At 31.2% G+C, this 22,078-nt stretch overlaps 3 protein-coding genes and 1 long non-coding RNA gene across 13 annotated transcripts; 2 read left to right on the plus strand and 2 right to left on the minus strand.

Annotated features, from left to right (window-relative positions):
• The first annotated feature begins 72 nt into the window (after window positions 1–72).
• On the plus strand, window positions 73–7,981 carry LOC103853810. 10 transcript variants are annotated; one of them, XR_004454757.1, is made up of 7 exons: window positions 5,603–5,824; window positions 6,022–6,274; window positions 6,338–6,428; window positions 6,532–6,656; window positions 6,733–7,150; window positions 7,249–7,363; window positions 7,496–7,981. XR_004454757.1 is itself a non-coding variant. In XM_009130777.3 (6 exons), the coding sequence occupies exons 1-5, from the start codon at window positions 5,675–5,677 to the stop codon at window positions 6,861–6,863; spliced, it is 750 nt and encodes a 249-aa protein (XP_009129025.3). In that variant the 5' UTR covers window positions 5,603–5,674; the 3' UTR covers window positions 6,864–6,907; window positions 6,986–7,981. The 10 variants fall into 10 exon arrangements, 2 of the variants coding, with proteins under 2 accessions (XP_009129025.3, XP_033139701.1); XR_004454760.1 differs by having other exon boundaries at window positions 6,733–6,907; window positions 6,986–7,150; window positions 7,249–7,981; XR_004454758.1 differs by having other exon boundaries at window positions 6,733–7,633; window positions 7,707–7,981.
• LOC103853812 (aquaporin TIP2-3) lies at window positions 5,208–21,027 on the minus strand. The gene is made up of 2 exons (XM_009130720.3): window positions 18,891–21,027; window positions 5,208–10,996 (listed from the first exon to the last, which is right to left on the minus strand). Exons 1-2 carry the CDS (start codon window positions 19,128–19,130, stop codon window positions 10,622–10,624), a joined length of 615 nt encoding a protein of 204 aa, XP_009128968.2. The 5' UTR covers window positions 19,131–21,027; the 3' UTR covers window positions 5,208–10,621.
• Window positions 13,250–13,877, plus strand: LOC103853811. Its single transcript, XR_004454832.1, has 3 exons — window positions 13,250–13,415; window positions 13,487–13,610; window positions 13,746–13,877. It is a non-coding gene; the product is annotated as an uncharacterized LOC103853811 (long non-coding RNA).
• On the minus strand, window positions 16,187–18,903 carry LOC117131664 (ATP-dependent DNA helicase PIF2-like). The gene has a single exon (XM_033283795.1). The coding sequence runs from the start codon at window positions 17,348–17,350 to the stop codon at window positions 16,358–16,360; it is 993 nt and encodes a 330-aa protein (XP_033139686.1). The 5' UTR covers window positions 17,351–18,903; the 3' UTR covers window positions 16,187–16,357.
• Window positions 21,028–22,078: the final 1,051 nt, after the last annotated feature.

Here is a 22,078-nt window from a genome sequence, read left to right on the forward strand (position 1 = left end):
TATTTTTAGTCAATTAAACATATATCAGTTTATGTTACTTAATTATTTTATGTAATCATCTAAGAAAAATTTGTGAACTTTCCTTTTTTTATGAAATCATATTATATTACATATATTTTTTCAATTCATTTTTTTAAATTTATAAAAAAATTCCTTTTTATTATATATATATATATATATGTTTGTTTGAAAATTATAAAAATGAAACTTAATTAAAAATATATATAATAGTATTTAAAATGTTATATTTTTAATTCATTAAGGGTATCAGTGTAATCAACCATTATGAGACTTAACGTGAGAACAACACATAGGAAACTGACTTCTCAAATAATATTGTAGAGATTGTTTTATGTCTTAATCTTTTATAATAGAAAATATTATTTTCAAGATAGCAACACATATATATAAGAATCATCTTTTTTTTTATTTTGATAATTTATCATATTAGTTTATAATCAATTTGGTAATATAAAAATAATATTTTCTTTTTGATAATTTTTCATATTAATTTATAATAAATTTGGTAATATAAAAATATAATCTAATATTATTAATAGAAAAAAAAAATTTATATAATAAGTCAAATACCTAAAATCATGTTTATTATTGTGATTAACTTTTAAAAGCACTTATATATTACAAATATTTTATACAAATATTTTTGATTAATTCATATTTAATTATATTTTTTATATATCTTAATGTTTTATAATAAAAAAAAATTTTCCAGATAACAACAATATATCTATACAAGCAATTAGATAATATAAAATACAATCTAATATTATTAATATAATATTTGTTTTAATTATACAATAAGTCAAATACCTAAAATCATGGAGAATATGACACATAAGCAAATCCAGTTCTAAAATAATAGTATAGATTATTTTTCCAGATGTTTATTTATTTATTATAAAAAATTAGTTTTTAAGCAGTTCTTCTATCTCTACTTTGTTTTAGTTGTCCAAAAAAAAAATATCTACTTTGTTCATGCAAAACATTTGGAATAAATATGATCCAACTGTAAATTTATTTGGATAAAAATAATGTTGAGAGCGCACCTATACTATTAAAACATGATCATTTCTATATTTTTTCTTTTAATAAAAAAACTTAATTTTACCTAAAATGTCCATATTTCTCCAAATGAGTTTTGATTCACATTAAACATATTTAGTCTTTTGATTTTGGGCATTAACTACAAATGCAGTTCTGATTCTTTAGCTAAGTCTGCGAAATCATTTCATATGGAGTTTTATTACATTGGTTGTTCTATTCCGGTCTGGTTATCCAGACTACCTTAAGTTGAATAATAGAATAGCTGTTCGATGTAAGAAAAAACTAGAAATGCAGTTCAAACAAGTCATGGTTCTTGGGTCATACTAATCAAGACACAAATTATTAACCCATTTTTTGTTAGGATCCAATTTTCTGGGTTTACAGTTCTGGTTCCGTTGTGGATTTATTTTTCGGTTCAGTATCGCACTTTGGATTTTTAGATCAATTTAAATATTTCAGACAAAAATATTCGGATGATTCAGTTTTATCAGGAAATTCAAATAAATTTAAATACTTGGATACAAAGTAATAGGGTAGTCCAGTTTTTTGCAGCCATATTCACATAGCTATCCCTCGTCTTCTTGGTGAAAGCCTTGATCTCAGCATCTCGTCTTGCTAGAAGTTGCGGCCACATCACATAAGATTAAAAAAAAAACTCAAGCAGATCTTCTGCCTCCTGTGCGAAAAGGCAGAATACTAAGGTTATCTAAGCCTTCTCCTAATCATTTTAAGTGTTCTTCAGCAAAAGACAAAAGTGAAGAACAATAATTGATGCTGAAAGAAATTATATTCTATAGAGAGGAACAATTATTGATGCTCAACGCTAGCATTTCTAACAGTTTGTAGAATAGAGCCTAAACATAAAACAAAAGAGATTGTCCAACCGGTTTTAAGCGGCTCAAAGATCCAACCTTATTGGAAAGACTGAAGAAGAGTATCGCAACAAAGATATAAATAAGAAATGCTTATCTTTTTTTTTTTTTTGGTCAAAAAGAAATGCTTATCTATACACATGAGAAACTCATTCAAAATATCTCATTTAAGTTATTGGCGTGGATTATTTTATTTTAAAAAAGTGACTTTAGCCTAGTGGTTCTAAGAGAAATTATCAGTGCTAGAGGTGTTGGGTTCAATTACCCTTAACTGCATTGTGGAAGCACCGTAGCCTATTGGTTAAGGTTTAAAGGCTTCTACACCCAGGTCTGGGGTTCGAATCCCAGACTATGCAATTTATTGCAGATTACAGGAAATCCAGGTTTCAAGTACCGGAGAAAGCGGTTTATTAAACAATTATGCAGACTACAGAGGAAAAGGCTTGCAAGGGATCTTCAACATGGTGCAAGTAAATCTGACCAGGCGTGGATCTTCATAGGACGGCTCAGGTGATGCAGTTAGTCATAGGTCTTCATAAGGCAGGTAGTATTGCCGGTTGTCGAATCGTCTATGTAATCTTTCCAATATCATAACTGTAAGATCGTAATAAATCAGCGTTAAAAAAAAAGTTATTGGCGTGGATTTTATTATTTCTTTAGTTTACATTCCTTTTAGTTTCTTATACAAATAGTAGTTTATAAACTATTATGTTCAATTTAAATTCTTCGCAAACAAACATCAAAGGGGAAACCATAAATATTACCCTTAAGTTTCTCCAAAAAGAGTTGCTAATTCAATCATATTTACACTATGTTTGGGTGATTAAAGTTGTGTCGTGGGTAGTGTGGATTCAATCAAAGAAAGGAATGACACTAAATTTGTTTGGTATTAGTACTTATTAACCTTCTAGTAAGAAGTATATGGGGATAATGTGTACTTTTTTTGTGCAAATTGATAAACTGTATATGATTGTCAAAGTTTATACCGTGTAAACAAACATGATATGTGGTCCATGGCATATTGGGTATCTTCAAAATTTTCTCCCATCATGTGAAATTTATTGAGAACACTTATGATTTCTTATACAAGTGGAACCCATTGAAAATGTTCTATGTACATGAAGAAGAGACTGTTTGTATTAAGAGAGCGTTACCAAAAAGGACACATTGTGTTTTCTCTTTACAATTAAAGACACATTATGCATTTAGGACACTTTCCTGTACGGATCGATATGTTAGAGACGAAAATGTCCCTTTCTTATTTTAGTAAAGCAACGGTAAAAGTAATTTAGTTAGAAGAGTTTGTTAGAATTTGCATTAAATGCATAATTTATTTCCGTATGAGGTTGGTGTACTGGTTTACTTATAACTAAAGTAGGGGTTATTGGTTGTTGTATTTTAATGGATTTGAAAATCCGAACTAAATTATTGGTTCTGTGATTTTCAAATCTGTATTAAAATCAGGTGTTATTGGTTTAATGATTCAAAAATTCTATATCAAATCAAGTGTTATTCAATCGTACGGATTTACTAATATATTTGATTTTATAATGGATTTGAATGGATTTGTTTGGATATTTTAGTTAAAAATACAAAGACTCAAATCCAAGAGAAAACCTCCGGATTTGCATATTTTACTTGGATTTATAAATACTATATAGATTTCTAAATCAATCAAAATATATAAACCAATAACACCAAAGTTTCTTTGTGTAGTCTCCCCATCGAATATTCATTCTTTTCATTTTCTAATAACAACAAATTTATTAACTTTTAACTAAAAGTTCTAAATCTGACTTTTTGAATCGAAACCGTAACAATTGATTCTACTACAACACATGATCAAAGCAAACATCGTGTGAGACGATTAGCAAATCTGGAGTTTTTCTAGGAATAGAGATTGGCGCGGTAAAACGGTCGCTGAATTCCGAGCTCACCCACAGCGGATCCCGAGCTCGCCCACGATGAATCCGGAGCTCATCCACAGCGACTCATGAGCTCATCCACGATTGATTTCATTACAACCTCTGGTCTCATTATCACACCCATCGATCCTCTCTTGATTTTTTTTTTGAAACTCTCAGTATTAGGGTTTAAGTATTTGAGAAAGTATAATTGAGTTAGGAAAAAAAGATGAATTTGTGAGGTTTGATAATGAGTTACGAGAGAAGAGGAATGAGAAGTGAAGTTTGGTCTAGTTAAAGGGTGTTAATGTCTTTAGACGCATGAAATGTGTGTGGCAAGTCTAATGTGTCTCCAAGTATACAATTGGAAACTCATAAAATGTTTCTAAGAGTAAATTTTTCCATCATGTGAAATTTATTAAGAACACTTATGATTTCTTATACAAGTGGAACCCCATTGAAAATAGTCTATGTACACGAAGAAGAGACTGTTTGTGTTAATACTAAAGTGGATTTTTTTTTCAACACTCATCCTCCACAAACATCTTTAGGCAAAAAAAAGTCTCATTGTAATGGATTATCGATCTTCCAGACTAAGAAACTAGATTTTCCAAGAAAAAAAAAACTTATTCTCTGTCTCCACTGTACTGAATAGTTGATCTTCCAGATTAGGATTTCAAGCAAAAATCGAAACGGAGAACCTCAGGTTTTCTCTCCACTGTAATCAGTTATAGGGAACTAGATCTCAAGCAAAACTGAAAACCTAGAATCTCGCATTGTAATGAACTATCAATCTTCCATATTAGAAACTTTCAAGCAAAACTCCCTGCTCCATATTCCGATTAGGAAACTAGATTTCCCCCAAAACTTGAAACAATCTCGATCTTCTTGATTATGAAACTAGATTAATTTTGCATACGATTCAAAATCAATCAAACCCCTGAGTTCGCGACCTAAATTTTCTCTATAATTAATGGTTGATTAAACTTTTATTTTCGTCTTCTCTAACAAAACAAAGTACATAGTTTTACCAAAAAAAAAACAAAGTACATAGTTAATCAGAGAGAGTGAGAGGGAGACTAAGAATTGATCGAACAAAGTGATTTCTTACAATCATCGTTGTCCCAGTAGAGAGCCTTGTTTCCTAGCAGATTGAGCTCCCGAGAATCTGAAAGTAAGCGGGAAGAGAAGCCTCTCAAAACAGCTTTTGATATTATAAATGATGTCGTTTTTCTATGTTTGGTCTATTTTTTATTTCTTTAAATTTATTCCTATTCTCCACCTTTTTGAACTCTCACTTGTTTAACAAGCAATTCAACTTACAATTTTTGTTTATATTTATTATACTTACATGATTGCCAATTTATTTTTTGTTTTTTTTTTCAATTTACTCAATCCCCCATATACACATTTGTTTTGAAATTAACCAAGAGATGTTCAGATGTGTCTTAATCATATGAATCAAAAGGTTTTAATCATGTCTTTAGCTTTTAATTCTTAAGCAAAATTCTGAGATGTTATTTTACCCTTTTAGGAACATGAATGTTTTTTTTAAAACACAAGAACATGAATGTACTAACTATATCTAATAACATAAAGAAGAGACTCTCTCTTTCTACAGCGAGCCACGTCACTAAATGGATTCGTCAGGAGTCGACACGTGTCCAAAGCCAAATTACACTGCGTTTCATTAAAAAACCAAACACTGTGTTTCATTAAACTTTGTCTTACGTTGGTTTTTTAATTGGATCTGGGCCTTACATTATTTCAATTTGTATTAGGGTTTTCGTATAGATTTTGTCTCCGTCACTCGATGAAACTTATATCCTGAATATGGCTAAAGCAGCGATCATCCTTTTCGATCTGAAGACCGGACGATGCTCCTCCACCATTCAAGTCCGGTTGCTCCGCTTCTTGGAGTCCATGAACCTCCGATGGGGTAGCGAACTCATGGGAGTCGATATGTTTCTGCTTGATTCCCAGGTTTGTTCTGAACCTTTGCCTGAGTTCATAAGTACTTTGGTTTTTTAATTTAAATGTCTCAACCGTCTTTAATCCTTCTACCAACAATTCATGTTTAGATCTTCAGAACTGATTAGTGATTGTTTTTAATATTTTCTTCAGAACCGTCCGTCGTGTTGAATCTTTATTACAGGATTTTCTTATCATTTTTTGTTTAGTCGACCATGATGCCGGCGACGGTGAATGTGAACCGGCTTGCAATTCACATGCCTAATCTGAAGGTGGGTTCACTATATTCCCTAGCCGGTTTTGATGTGACCCGATGTAATCAGAATTACCGACTGTCGGACTCCTCTATGATGGTTCGTTTCAGCGATTCAACATGTTTTGATGAGATAACCGAACCGGCTATTCCGATCTTTCCGGTTCACGAGCTGCTTGGTCTTGCCAACACAAACACTCAGCTTCCAGGTACTGCTCTTACCTGTAAATTTGTCTATTTTGTTTAGTTATCTAATAATTATCATTCCACAGACATTATCGGTGAGATAACTGCTGCGAAGAGCACTGTCACCGACCCTCCACATGACAAGAACCATTTGATGGCAACCATTAAAATGGATAAGTAGCTAATTCTTCCATATTGATCCATTTAGATTTTAATACTGGTTTTCTATTTGAAAAAATATTACATTTTTTTATCACTTTTCTTATGTACGTGTTATCAGTGATGTTTCGGTCACTATGAGTATGTTCGACTCACAGCCTGTCAAGCTCCACAATCAACTTGAATCAATGGGAGGTGATCCAAGGGTTCTGGTTGCAACCAGTATCAACCCCAAAATTGTGGGAGGTAATTACTTGAGCTTAACATCACATAGTCTCCTTTTAAGTATTCTCAGTACATTAAAAGCATTTTTATTTTTCAGGTCATCTGTTTCTGAATGCCACTTCAGGCACACGCATATATTTTGACAAGGAAACCATCGCAGGGGAGACTTCTACAGGCTGGTTGCCCAAGACACTGGGCTTAAGGGCTACGACAAGGTGGAATCCCTGAGCATAGCTGATCTCAATGAATTTGTCAATTCTGCTTCCTCTCAGGTGTTCCAACCATATATTTTATTTGAGTATAGAATGAATTAAAGTTAAAAGTTTGATGCTGCTGATTTACGAATGTAGGAGATTGATTTCATCTGCACCGAGAAGGTCACTGGTATCAAGCTGGACAAGGGATGGTGCTACGTTTCTTGCTCCAACTGTACCAAGAAGCTCCAACGCACTGTCTCGGCTTTCACATGTCTGGATTGTAATAATACTAATGCTGTTGGTGTTCTGAAGACTGATGTATGTTCAATTTGTTCACACCGTATTTACTTTCATTGGCGTTTGTGTCCACACACATAGTCAACTTTGAGTTTTGATACGTGTTAACTGACTGCTAGGTATCGGGTGGAGATGTCCATTGCAGATGAAAATGTTGAAGGCCTCTTTGTTTGTTTTGATGGGGTTATGACAAAACTGCATAATATGAGAGCCTATGAAGCTTGCCATCTTTTGGTATGTTTTTACTCTGCCTGTCATGCATCTTCGTCTTGAAATTTTACTCATGAGATTGCATTCAACGGTTGCTTCCTCATGCTGGTGATGGTGTGAACCCGTGGGACACTCCGGCACCTCCATCTGTTGCAGACATGGAGGGTAAAACCTACAAGTTCCAGGTCAAGGTCAGTGCATACAACTTCACTGAAAACCATCAAATTTTTACGATCTCCTGCATCCTTAGTGAAGGTGACCGTATGCCGCTCCCTCAGTTTGTTGCCAATGTAAGTTCCATGTACTAAATTACGGTCAGTTAGCTTCACGGTATATATTAATTGGTTATTTTGATCTGAATTGGGAGGTGATGATGACAATGGAGACGACAACAGTGGTGCCATCTCGGTTCGTGTTAAGGTGGAGACTGGTGGTATCAGTCAGGTGCAAGGATCCTCGGGAATTAAGAAGAAGGCACGTACGGCATGGGTGGAGAGGATTGGAAACTTGAAGTTGTGCAGTATTTTCCGCTTTCAGTAATGCTTACGCATGTGTTTTTTTTATCCATGTTTTATTGACCACTTAATCTTTGAATCTTGGTTATTTTATATTTGGTTACAGACGAGCTTATCACGTTTTCCAGTTGTTCTGTATTTAAGATTTTTATTCATATTTGGATCACTGAAATACTGCTTGAAATGGAATATTATTCTATTAATATTACTTGAGTATTCATTTTTGATGTGTAAACCCTTCGCTACAATAAAAAGACAAAGACCAACAGTTCAGACAATTAAATTCGATATGTTTACGTTTCATATCATTTTACTTAACATATAATATATCATAACAAAAGATCATGACTGGGAATATTGGTCCCTCGGATACAGCTCTCTCCTCTTGACACCATGCATCCTTTCACGTTATGTCGCCGTCAATATCCGCTGCGTCTTTGCTATGCGATGACAATCAATAAAAGTTAAAGACAGAGTTTGAATCAAGGTGCTTTATATCTTCCTAGGACAGTCTTCGCTCACAGCCAGTTGTATGTGGCGCTATCACGAGTAACAACACCGGAGGGGCTTAGGATATTAGACGATACCTCTGATTTAGACGGTGTGGATGCAGTAACCAATATTGTCTAGAAAGAGATCTTCAAGGGCCTTCGAGACGCAAAGACTAGCATTAAGTAGGTTTAGATGGTGTGATATCTCAGTTTTGTTTTTATTTCTAATACTGACTTTATCACTTTCATTGCAGGGAAAGCAGCCAATGTGTTCCTGAAGAATTTTTAGCTTCGACAAGGATATCGTAATAGAGTGCACTCCGCATCAAATTTTCAAAATACTCAGACTCCCTCTTTTCTATCGTTTTTCCTTCTAATACTCTGATGAAATCAATACTCAGTTTTACAAAGGTTTGTAAAGCTTGATGGCTTCATTTTGGAGTCTGTGACCCACATATATTATGTTTCAATGGTCCAATATATCCAGAACATCTTAATTTATTACCATATGCTTACTAAAAAACTCATAAACAAATAGAATCCCCCAAGAATAAACACTACTAACGTGCATCTAAGCACTTATAAAAAGAATAATTTACCAACGTGCATCTAAGCACTCACTTATATAATAATATATACAAGTCCGACCTCAAGTGAAGCATTCATTCACACGATATTAGATAACAATTACTCAAATTCTGTTGTTGGTCTAATTGAAATACAAAATAACTAAAGCCTTAACTGTTGGCCTTAAATTTGGTAAAATATATTTACTATAAATAAATGGCCCTATAGGCCAAGATTATCTTACTCAATATTATTTCCATATCAACAAACGAAGGTATCAAGATTAACCGGATTATTAGCAATCACCCCAACAACATCAACTACGCCTCAAACCATATACTCAAAAATAATTTTGTTCCCATATTCGAATACTATAATTACGGCTAAAATTCAAGCTGTCAATTATTAGCAAGAATATTGAAATCTTCAATTAACCGCAGTAAAAACATATATCTCCGTTTGAATAATAAAACACAGCACCACAGACACAAAACAATATAAAAGCATCCACAGTCAAGCATACGAAGTAACTACGTCCTTACAATATCTCAAAAGAGAAAAAAAAAACATGGCGTCCACAAATCATGCTTCTGTCATATTGGCTGAAGAAGCCAGAGAGACCACTCAAGCATTCCAAGCTTTAGCTGTGACCCATTCAACTGATGCCTCATCCGGTACCGAATAACCAACGGCAATCCAAACACTCGACCCCAACTTAACATAAAGAAAATTTACACAAAATTATATATTTTACAAAAACCGGTCCGTCAAGCATTCCAAAGCTTCTTAGTTTCCACTTATTATCTGAATTCATTCATGAAATCTATTGTTGTTAATCAAGTTTGTAATAAAGTGGCTGTTCTCAAATGTCCCAGATAAAAAGAAGGTCATATCAGTAAGAAGAAGAAAAAGACAAATAACAAATGTTTTACAAATTACATATGTAGCTTCGTTTAAATGTAATGAAAGTCAATTTATCATCATTATAAGTCCAAACCTTTTATCAACCATGGTCGAGAAACAAGTACAAGTGACCATGATGGCAGTAACAACAAGCTTGACTTGCAAGTAATTGAATTTTGTTTTGTTGCACCGAACCCAGACTTGCAAAAGAAAATAAAAAGGGCGAATATGATGGATTTAGTGAAAATTTGTATAAATACATAACTCCATTACAGGTTAACTAAAAATAAAATAAGGAGTGAGTCTGACATAACCTTTTCATTTTTTAGTCATAAAACTTGAGCTTTGGAAAATTAATATTGAAAATGATTAAACCACAACCAAAGATTAATACATCAGAAAATTGTAAAAAAAAACTAACAAGATATAACAAATATAATTACAAAATTACTGAAATACATAAAATAATCCATAATGCATAATTACAAGGGTACACATCTATAACTATGATGAATGGTATATAATCCATAATGCATAATTACAATTGTATATAATCAAGGATGATGAATGGTATGTTCATGTTTCTTCCAAGATTAGTGATGATGAATTATTTAGCTGATTCAGTTTTGCCATATAAAGTGGAAAATATACATATTTCTTATTATTAACAAGATAACTTCTTCTTTTTTTAAGATAACTTTTTTCTCTACATGCAATCTTGTAGAGACGCAGGCATGCATGGACATCAAACATACACAACAAACACAAAATCAAAGCAAACATCAAGAAATCACAAATCCGGTTAATCAAACTCGGATCTCACGGGTTTCAACCTCTTGGTAAGAACCAATGAACACATCACCGTAGATTAGTCCAGCAAGTCCACCACCAACGAGTGGACCCACCCAATAGATCCAGATTTGTGACAAGTCTCCACTGACAACAGCTGGTCCGAACGACCTTGCTGGGTTCATTGAGCCACCGCTGAATGGACCAGCAGCGAGGATATTGGCACCAACGATGAAATCAATAGCGATCGGAGCGATGGTTCCGAGCGATCCCTTCTTTGGATCAGCAGCGGTGGCGTAAACGGTATAGACCAAAGCAAATGTCACAACGATCTCCATCACGATACCTTCGAGTGCTCCCAAACCGGCTCCGACTCCGTGGGTTGGTACGCTCTGTAGCAAACCGTGAAAACAAAAACTCATTGACATTTGTAAACCAGCTACCAGTGTAATAATATTTTCATAAGAAATTAATACTCTACGCACGAGTTATCAGTAATGACTATAGTCTATAGCTTAACAAACCAAATTTAACCAATATATTACATAACGAATTAGTTTCAACTTGTTTGGTATCGTGTTTTTCTTACTGAGCTAACAAACTTCGTATGAGCCTAGCTAAATAATTTGATAGTCACGCTTTGAACTATACAAATCAGCTGTGAAATTAATTAGTTACTAGATTCTGAACTGCGAGGATGTTTTTTTTCGATTTTATATACATAGATATTTCTTTTAGATCATTATAGGTATACATTTTTAACGTTAATTATATACTTATATAATTATTTCAAATACAATAGTTTTTTTAATTTACATGTTATAAATAATCAGAATGTATTTGTCACTTCTTATTATATATTTATCTTATTGTATTTGCATTTAGTTATTAAAAAAATTACATGAAAAAACATATTTGAAAATTGTTTTGTATTTAATTTATGCTTAATTCTGACACGCCTTTCAAAGTTAGATTTCTTTTTACCAATATTTTTTACGCTTATTCATTTTAGATAATATATTATTGTATACAAAAGTCAAAGATATGTTAATGTTTAGACATGCATTATATAATTTGCTAATGCTAAACCGTTCTGTCATCGTATTATACTTTTAACATAAATATTTTATATTTACCATGTTTACTTCAATATAATAATAGTATTTAACATGATGATTATTATTATAAAGTAAATAAAAATAGGATAAATTTTTAAATTTTTCATTATACATATATATATATATATTAATGCATAATAATAGTTCATTGCTACTTATGAAATTAGTGAAAATGTTTACATGAACGTTTTGAAAATTAAGATATTATTAAAATACTTTTCAACAGATTTATTAGAATTTTAAAATATAATACATAAATTATATTTAAAATGAAAAGATATCATGATTAAAGTAGTGACAAAGATTTTATAGTATTAGTTTTAATGAAATACATGTTAATTATACATTTATTATATAGTTTGCTAATGTTAACCCGTTTTACCGACATATATTCTTTTTTTTTGAGTCATATATTGATATTGTTTAGCTTAGGTTTTTGTTAGTTTGATTATATCCTTTAAATATTGAAAATAGTGTATAATTAGGATATGCGGGAATCTATTTACGAATATGTTAACAAAATTTTGAATACTCTGGCACAAATTATTAAGATTTTTACTCAAGTAATACGGTTAAAATTTTCAAATATTTTGCTTTAATTTAGGAAAGACAATCTGAAATTATTATTTTGTATATTGTGTACCCATCACTCACTATTTTGCAAGGTGGTTATACAATCTGTATTTATTTTGTATATTTTGAAATATTGTTAGAAAATAATTAATTTATTTGTCAAAAAAGATAAATTTATATATTTCAAATTGTTTAGTCATATCTTGGACGATTTTTATGAGAATACTATAATGGTTATAAACATGATTTGTAACCCACTGTGATTTATAAAATACATCAAACTTTAATGTAAGATATAAGAAAATATATTAACAAACATGTATGTCAAAGTAATTATAAAATACATATTTCATATTCACATTAATGAGTTGTATGCATTGGGGACAAAAGATTGGACAATGGCTTGTGCTTTAAGCCTTTAACATTAACGAAAGATTAAATAAAATAACTACTTTAAACATATCACTAGATTTTGACCCGCGCTTTCAAAGCGCGGGATTGTCCATTTAAAAAAATTACATATATGCACTTTATAAATTATTTTAAAATGTGTTTTTTTATATGTGTTGTTGGTCAAACTAAAATAATGCTATTACATCAAAATTAATAAGTCTTCTATGATTAATTTTATAATTAATTACAAATTTTTTATTTTATGCATTTTTAAAATTAGAGAATATTTATTAAATTCTGATTTTAAATATATAGTTTCTTGAATTAATGAAATAATTATTGAATTAACGAAATAATATAGATAAAATTAATTTTTAATTAAGTTCAGTTTGTTATTATTCTAACCATTTAAACGAATTGGGCCTTGAAATTTTTTAATTAAGTTCAATTTCTAATTTCAATTTGTTATAAGTTCAATTAAGTTCATTTTAAACGAATTGGGCCTTTTAAATCTAACCATTGACTATTCGGCCACTTATCAAAAGTAACCGTTTATTAATTTCCAAGTTAAAAAAAAAATAGAAAAGGAAAGGGAAAAAAAAAGGAGAGATCTAGAAACGGTCGTCTCTTCTTGGCCGACGAACAATCAGATTGAAATTGATGGTGCTATTCAAAGTTATACAACATATATTTGAGAAAGACAACTTCAGAAATAAGAAATCGAAAGGTATTTATTAGTAATCAGTTTGTTTTGATTTCTCTTACGAAGAGTTGAAGTTTTTTTTTTTTTTGTCACAGATCCTTATGTAAAAGGTTTAGTTTTCACAGATGAAGAGTTTCTTAGATCTGAAATTATGTCACAGAAGAAGATCAACCGTATCAAATGTTGGGGACTTTAACACATCTGAAGAATCGAACAAAGGTAACCATTATCAAAGCTTTTCATATAATATTTGATAAACTCTCTGATTTCACAGAAGCTTTTGATTAAATTTTAGAAAGTCATTTAGGATAATATATGGTTACCATCGCCATGTTTTCTTGTTGTTTTTTGCAGTTAAATCAGACATATAATCTGAGTTCAGATGTAATGGTGGTGCTGCTCCGTGGTGATACAATTAGCTGAAGAAATCCCCTATATATTAAAAGAGAAGCATTACAATATATTTTTGTAGCCACATGTCATCACCACAATCATTCTTAGAATTCTTAGAAAAATATGTTGGTCCATATAAATATATAATAAGATTTTTATTAAACTAACCATAAACTAATCATAAATGTTCTTCATTGTTTCCTTAAATAAAAATCACGGAATTACCTAATGTGGCTAAAATATATATGACAGTTAATGATTTTGAATAATAAAGATTTCATAAAAATTACTCTATTCTCTATCATTTTAAAAACAATAACTAAATTAAAATAAATTAAACAACCATGTTAACTATATAATAAAAATTTAGATTTTTTCGTATATGCTATATTTTGAATTTTTAAAAACGAATATAAATGACTAAAGTTGTTAAAAATCTCACATTGAAATTTTTGTGATCCATGGTTTAAAATTTATGTTATAACAAGATACAAATGATTATGAAATTACATAAGTAGGAAGTCTCATTTAATAAATGCTATATATATGTATATTAATATTTTTTAAAAATAAATTTTATATTACATATAAAATACATAAGTATTTTAATTTCGAATTTGCTTTGAATTTTTTTGATAAATATTTTGAACAATTATTGACAACTTAATATTTAGATTTTAAAATTTGCATTGAATGTTTTTAAAATTATAAATTACTAAAACTATTAAACATCCCATAATTTTTTTATTGTTATCACTTATTTAAAATTTTTGTTATAAAGAAATACAAACGATCAAAAAACAATATGAGTATAAAATATTTTTTAGCAGATGTCAATATTAAAAATATACTTTATATCTATGTTAATATCATGTAAACTTAATTTTATAACATATAAATTAGAAAAAGTGTTTGTCTCGATTAATAAAATTTATTTAAGTATTTGTACCAATTTAATTACATACGTGATAGTTACTAATTTTTTTATTATTCAATATATATTTATTATTTCATCATATGTAAAAAATATAATACTTAAAAATAATTTATATATAATATTCATCCCGCCCAAGGGGCGGGTCTTAACCTAGTAAGTTTATTAAAAGTGTAGCATTACACTTGCGTCTTACAAAGAAAGGTTAGTAATGCTAAGAAGATAAAAAAAGCCTGATAATTCTTATAACCCCCTTATCTAAAATTTCTTAATGGTATGTGATTGCTTTGTATTAGACAATAAGTAACTCAATATTAAGTGATTTGCTTTAGTTGCAGTTTCTAGGTGGTTGAATGAGTAAGGAATATTGATAGTGTGATTCGGCTTGCAGATAGGAAGGGATTGAACATGAACCAATACTACCACCCAAAAAGATAAGTATCTTTTTATACTTTACCAGAATTTAAATATATAGTAACTTACTGTTATATTATGTTCTTTTGACAGGAAAATATGCGTATTACATGGTACATCCAAATGGAAATTAAGAAGCAAATTGATGACAGCGACTATTAAGATAACTTTCTTCAGTGCATTTAATCAGTAAGTTAATATTCCTCATTTATAATGTTCTATAATTTAGGATTGGATGTGATTATCGGTAGTTAGGATGGAAGCCGGAGTTTGATTGATTTGTTTGTTATTATTTGAAATAGTGGAAAATATATTTATTACCGTATTCCTTAAGAACTTTTACTAAAGTTCAAATTCTCTTGTAGATGTTGTCTTATACAACACATATAGCTTGAAACATTCTTTGTTTGTTCCTGGGGCTTTCTAGAGGCTCATCAAAATCATCGTTCCTCATCACAAAGCAAAAATATTTTAATCTCTGCATGTATCGAACTTTTCCAAAAGTTCGAATAATATTATAAGAGAGACTTATTTATATAAAATGGTAGCTAAACATAGAACCATAAACTGTATATAAATCCACGTTCCAACAAAGTTATAAAAGACAAAACAAATAGTCTGAAATCATAGATTGTCAAAAATCTCTCTAAAGACCACATTTTTTGTTTGACGTTGAGGTTTGCCTTCGCTGTCAACAATCAATATCTTCAAGCCTTTCTTAGAAGTGACTCTGGAAACAGCCACATATAGTTGTCCATGAGAGAAAACAGGCCTTGGTAGATAAATACCAACTTCAGACAAAGTTTGGCCTTGACTTTTGTTGATGGTAATAGCAAATGCCACACCAATAGGCAGTTGTCTCCTCCTCATCTTGAATGGCATCTTTTTATCTGAAGGAGTTATTGAAAGCCTAGGAATTAACACAGTTCGGCCAACCTTTTCCCCTGTAATAACTTTGGCCTTTATCATGAAGTCATACATTTCTGTAATCTGAAGACGCGTTCCATTCATCAATCCCCCAGTAGGATCTATGTTTCTTAGCAACATCACTGGACAACCAACTTTCAGTCGCAGAATATGATTTGGCAATCCTGATGCTTTAATTCTGTTTAAGAAATCTGGAGTGAGAGCTTGGTCATTAACAGAAAACTTATCAGAAGCGTCGATAGAATCAGAGCTTAAGTATATTCTTTCCTCTCCTGCATTAAAACAGTAAAGTGTTACTCTAGTGACCAAAAACCAAACATCTAACAAAATAATTCATGTAAAGTTCAAGGAATCGTAAGTAACCATCAAGCTTATCCAGCATATGTTGATTAATAATGTTCACATCCTCGTTAGTAGGACACAGTATAGCTCTCTCTTGAAAAAACTTTGGGTCCTTCTGGTGTAAAGAAGTAGCATCTCCATATACTGCTGCGCTTATAGCTTCCACTGGATCATCAGCATCAAGAATTAAGAACTCTTCTGGAATGTCGATAAGAGCTTCCCCATCATTTCCATCACCAATCTTTCCATCTCCAATGTCTAATATCCATTGTGAAAACTCTTGCAATTCTTTTGCCTCTTCAGTAGATAGATTATTTGACAGTAGCCGCATATTCTTGGTTAATTGCAAAACTTTTACATGCTTCCAAAGATAAGATGAATTAAGAGCAGCCATAACGATCTCAGCCCTTCCAGCTCCATGAATGACAGGCAATACTTGTCTAAAGTCTCCACCAAATACGACAACTTTGCCACCAAAAGGTCTCTTATCATTGTCTCCAACAATGTCTAACATACTCCTATCCAATGATTCAAAACAGTGTTTACTCATCATTGGAGCTTCATCCCAAATTATAAGGGACGCTGCTTTTACCAGCTCTGCTTTATCAGTTCCTTTTGTAAGTGAGCAAGTGGAGAATTCATCTGGATTTATAGGAATTCCAAATCGAGAATGTGCAGTCCTTCCTCCCTGTAGCAATAGGGAAGCTATACCACTTGAGGCAACATTCAGACATACTTCGCCCCTGACACGTACTGCTGCAGAAAGCAATCTCCATAAGAAAGTTTTGCCTGTACCACCAAATCCATAGACAAAAAAGACGCCTCCTTTTTTCGTAATAACAGCATCAGTAATTTCATCAAAAATCTTCTTTTGCTCATCCGTAAGTTTTGGAGTGTCACGCTGAAGATCAGCTTCTAATTCCTGCCGGTCGTAACTGAGCTCGTCCATGACCAAATATTCTTCCAGGGCTTCAAATCGTTAATGCATGTCACGTTCTCCTTAGAAGCTTTCGCTTTTGGATTTGCATGTTAGAAGCCATAGGTGTCTTTGACAGTAGACTTTTTGACGATAGTGGATTCAATAGGAAGATAGTCTTGGATATTTATAATATGTAGAGGTTAAAGGGAGAGATGCTTAGGTTATTACGAAACCTTAGGGCCAACTCCAAATCGTATCCCACCAGATTTGCTAACTATAAATTGATATAATTTATTGTTGATATTGTTACCATTTTGAAAGCTTCATAATATTCGGTGGGTGTGCTCACGTTAAGTTTATTAATTGAATCCTTTGCACCGTGATATCAGGTATAACTTGCATAATCTTCTAGCAAATATTTTCTTTAGTAGAAATAAATTGTATCGATTAATGACCAAGTAGTTAAAAATCAGAATATTCTTTCTAATCTATTGAATCGATTTCAATAATTAAATGAGTTAAGCTATATAATCGGGGGAAAGATTTGGTTTGCAAGGGATATTGGAATTAGTCGCTGTTTAAAAGTTTAATTCAACTAAAAATACATTTTTTATTCTTTATAGATCCACTAATTGATAAATTGTATATATACTGTATTAACTATTGTTCAAAATTGATATTTAAATTGATGGTTTCATTATGGTGGTAGTACAATGTAAATACTATATTTTTAAAATTCATGAAAAAAAATTCAAATTTTATGGTATTTGGATATAGGGTTTGTTCTGAGTTTTATTAGATTGGTTTATGTTACATCCGAAATGGGCTTTATTAGATTGGGCTTAAAGTTGTTGTGATTCGGTCGAGTCTGTTTTGGTTTTAATGTTGCTGTAATTGGATTTTAAAATAGTTGCTTCTGATTGGTCAATAAATATGGACGATTTTCGTTAAAAAAAAAAGAAAAAAAAAGGCAGTGGCATTTGGTTGTAAATATACTGAAAAAGCAGGGGCAGAGTCCTAGGAGGGATTCTGCTTTAATAGTATAGATATGAAAATTGGTCCTAACTGTTTGTATGAAATACGGTAAGTATAACCACCTTGCAAAACAATTGTTATGCAATTGTTTACATATAATGAGCCACGTGATGTATACATACAATTAAAGGCTCAATTTTCTAAAGTAAAACTGTTATACAATTATTTAGCTAATTTTCTAGTAGACAATCTATTTTAAAATATCACACATGAATGAAGTCATGACTTCTCTTTTAATATAATAGATTTATTTTTTTATACTAAATAAAAATTTGTCCATTTTCTGCATGAAAAAAAACTGACCTGAAAACATGATTTTACTATTCAAACCGAAGGAAACCAAAAACAAGCAATAAATCCTTAATTGTACCTAATTAAACTAGACCAGAAATTTCTAACCAAACCGACAACGAAATATGTTCTGTGACTTCTGTCTCAAAAACGTCCTAGCAAGTAGTAACCTAAAAATTGATCAAAACCGAAGCGAACCGGGAAACAAAATTAACCAGTTCTACGCTGGTAGTACGTAACGTACCTCGCCGTTGGTAACATAGACAAGGAGAAGGCAAGCAACGATGGAGCCAAGACACTGAGCGATCCAGTATAAGAAACCCGTGATCAGTGTTATGTTTCCGCCAACGGCAAGACCGAGAGTCACGGCAGGGTTAAGGTGGCCACCAGAGATGTTAGCCGCAATGGAAACCCCAACAAATAAGGCAAACGCGTGAGCCACCGCAATAGCCACAAGACCAGCTGGGTCCAAGGCGCGCGGCATCGGAAGTCAGTTTGCCAAAGGCAATAGCTTAGCCAACGCCAGCGAATACAAAGATAAGAGTTGCGATAAACTCAGACAAGTAAGCCTTTAGAGATGCAACACTGAACGAGTCACTCACACTTCCAACTTCGATCTTCACCATGTTTTTTTTACTCGAAGACTGTGGTTAATTTAGCTCTTTTTTTCTGGTCCTTGGGCTTTGTGTGGACTCTAGTTTATATAGGGAAGAGCAAGTGACTATGGGTCCCATATTACGTGGCTGAGCATTATTGCATGCCGTCCAAACCGCCTCTTATTTGATTAATTGAAGGTAGCAGCAAATGTTAAACTTGATTAATTAGTGACAACTATGGTGGTATTTAATAAAGTGTTAGGATAAGAATCTTCTGCTGACATTTTGATATTCTGCTTATAAATAAATGTTGTGTCACACCAATAATGATAAATTGATAATCATGGTCTTATTCTATTTGCCATTTGTTTTTTTTTAATTTTATATTGGATTAGATAAGTTGGAAGATGCTAATGTATAGGGACTATAATTTATAAGTCAATTAACCAATACCTTTGTTGTGTTTATTGGAACTGGTCAGTTTGTATTATAAATATAAAACCGAAATTTGAGTTTTAACAAGTGATTATGACTTTTATTATATTGTACTCACAAAACTAACACTTGACAGAATAATGCATGCATTTAACTTTACATGATTAGATCATGAAGGTTAATTTTGTTAGCCTCAATAAATATATACTGAATTGTAAAAAAGGTCCTCCACGATGATGGCGAGATTATTTTTCTTTGTGTTTATAGTTTAATTAACTTGAATATTCAATAATTAGATGAAGTTGAATTTTGAAAGGTGATTAATCAGTTCCACAACATATGATGTTGCAAAGAGTTTTTAATGTTTCATGAAATGCATGATGTTTTGATATTTTATAGTAATTTTAGTTTTATTAAAAACTATCTGATCAGTGATATTTTATAATTTTTTTAAATGATTTGTTGAATTAGTTTTAATTCATATTTTTAATGATATTTTAGGAAAATACATACTTTCTCTGTGTCATAATAAGTGTAATTCTAACATTTTTTCTTGTTACACAAAAAGTGTCATTTTACAATTCGAATGCAAACTATACGTACTTTTAGCTAAAAATTAATTGATAACTGCATTGATTTTATAAATAATTTTATTTCTCTCAAATACTATTTGTTAGAGGGGTATAATTAATAACAACTTACATATATTTTCGTGACTTTCTTAATCTGTGTGAAAAATGTCAAAGTGACACTTATTCAGAGACGGAAGAGTATATTTTATTTTTATACATTCAATCAAAATATTATATAATTTCAAACAAAGGGAGTAGCATTCTGTGAAAAACATTATTGGATGGATAACATTAGCCAAAACTTCATTATCTTCGCGAAAAATACATATTTCAGTTCTAACAATTTCTATTAAACCGAACAAGTGATCCGTGCTAAATATGACTTCCACTCGGTCATAGTTCAACACTAAATTGATTAATAGTGACATGTCATGTTTAGCCAGCCGAATCTTAGTTACTAATTTTTTTTTTTAATTACAGTTAAGTAGATTTAAGCGTTTTCTAGAAAATTTGTGTAGTTTTCTGAATTGTAAGCAAGTTCGGATCGTAATCCTCTAGAATATATTTGTGAAGTGATTTTGCCACATGTCCTTTCTACAATCAATTTAACAAAACAAATATGATATGGCTACTGAAATTGATGACATGTCTTTCAGAAAAATATGACATGAATAATTTCATTTAATGTTGATTTATATTTTTGACAAACTTATTAGAATATGGTAATAATTCATATATTACATTCAATATTGATATTTCTTTTTGGTAAACTTTTTTTAAATATGGTAATATCTCATACATCATATATAAAATAAATATATTTATATATAACATTTCAAATTTCGAAATATTATTATTTTTGTATAATTATATAATTTGTATTGCTAAATTTTTCAAAAATTTCTCCAATTTTTTTAAAAATTTAAATATTTAATCGTAAGATCATTAGTTTCTTATATATCTACAAATTTTATAAATATTGTTTAGGTTAAATTTTGATAATAATATAATTTTATATCATTTTTATTAGTTTTGTACAAATTTATTTAATATATATCAAATCTATATTAAATATTAGGGAAATTAGGGACCATGTACATAACAGAAAAAATATTGAGTCTATACCCATAACAAGTTGATGGCTATAGTATTCTCTATATATTATGTATTAATGACAAAACTATCCTGCGCGTGTGTTTTATTAGATAAATGATTTTTTTTTAACTCGTTTTTGTAAGAATTACAAATGAAACTGAACCGTATGCACATCATATATACTCATCTTAAGAATGAAATAATGAGAAAACATCGCTAAGAAAAAGTAGAAATGACGACAGCTCCAAGAATGGTGGTAAACGGAGCTCGAGCTCGGCGGTGGTTTTGTTCGTGTAACTAGAATGCAGCAATGATCGATACAGAAGGTTGATTATCAAACTGTTCGTCTAACTTTAATTGCCAGAGAAATGAAATTTTTTGAAGAAGATAAACAGTTACTATTACAATATACTATTCTATTTTAGTAGGAATCATAGAATACAACATAATTTCTTTTTCAAAGTGTTTTTGTTAGGTTTTTTATATTAGAGAAACATTCAAGTGATTAATGATCTGGTGATTCAATTCTTATGTATTCTTACATCCATCACATTTGAAAAATTATCAGTTCAAATTAGAATGCAATATTTTGTTATGTTCTATTCTATATAATAAATATAGAATAGAAAGGTAGTTTTACAACTACTTTCCCAGTTCCTCCCTCCCTCCCTCCTTCTCTCTCCCTCCCTTCCTCCCACTCCCTCCCTCCCTCCTTCTTTTTACACGCTACTTGA

This window comes from Brassica rapa, chromosome A02, assembly GCF_000309985.2.
Source record: "Brassica rapa cultivar Chiifu-401-42 chromosome A02, CAAS_Brap_v3.01, whole genome shotgun sequence".
NCBI classification, from domain to species: domain Eukaryota; kingdom Viridiplantae; phylum Streptophyta; class Magnoliopsida; order Brassicales; family Brassicaceae; genus Brassica; species Brassica rapa.

What these genes read in the sequence shown, in the direction of transcription:
- LOC103853810 (XM_033283810.1), top strand. Translation starts at nt 5,675, where the DNA reads ATGGCTAAAGCAGCGATCATCCTTTTCGATCTGAAGACCGGACGATGC. An exon ending in CACAAACACTCAGCTTCCAG is followed by an intron (nt 6,275 to 6,337) that starts GTACTGCTCTTA and finishes ATCATTCCACAG; the next exon opens with ACATTATCGGTGAGATAACT. An exon ending in GCAACCATTAAAATGGATAA is followed by an intron (nt 6,429 to 6,531) that starts GTAGCTAATTCT and finishes ACGTGTTATCAG; the next exon opens with TGATGTTTCGGTCACTATGA.
- LOC103853812 (XM_009130720.3), bottom strand. Translation starts at nt 19,130, where the DNA reads ATGCCGCGCGCCTTGGACCCAGCTGGTCTTGTGGCTATTGCGGTGGCT. An exon ending in TCTATGTTACCAACGGCGAG is followed by an intron (nt 10,997 to 18,890) that starts GTACGTTACGTA and finishes GGTTTGCTACAG; the next exon opens with AGCGTACCAACCCACGGAGT.
- LOC117131664 (XM_033283795.1), bottom strand. Translation starts at nt 17,350, where the DNA reads ATGGACGAGCTCAGTTACGACCGGCAGGAATTAGAAGCTGATCTTCAG.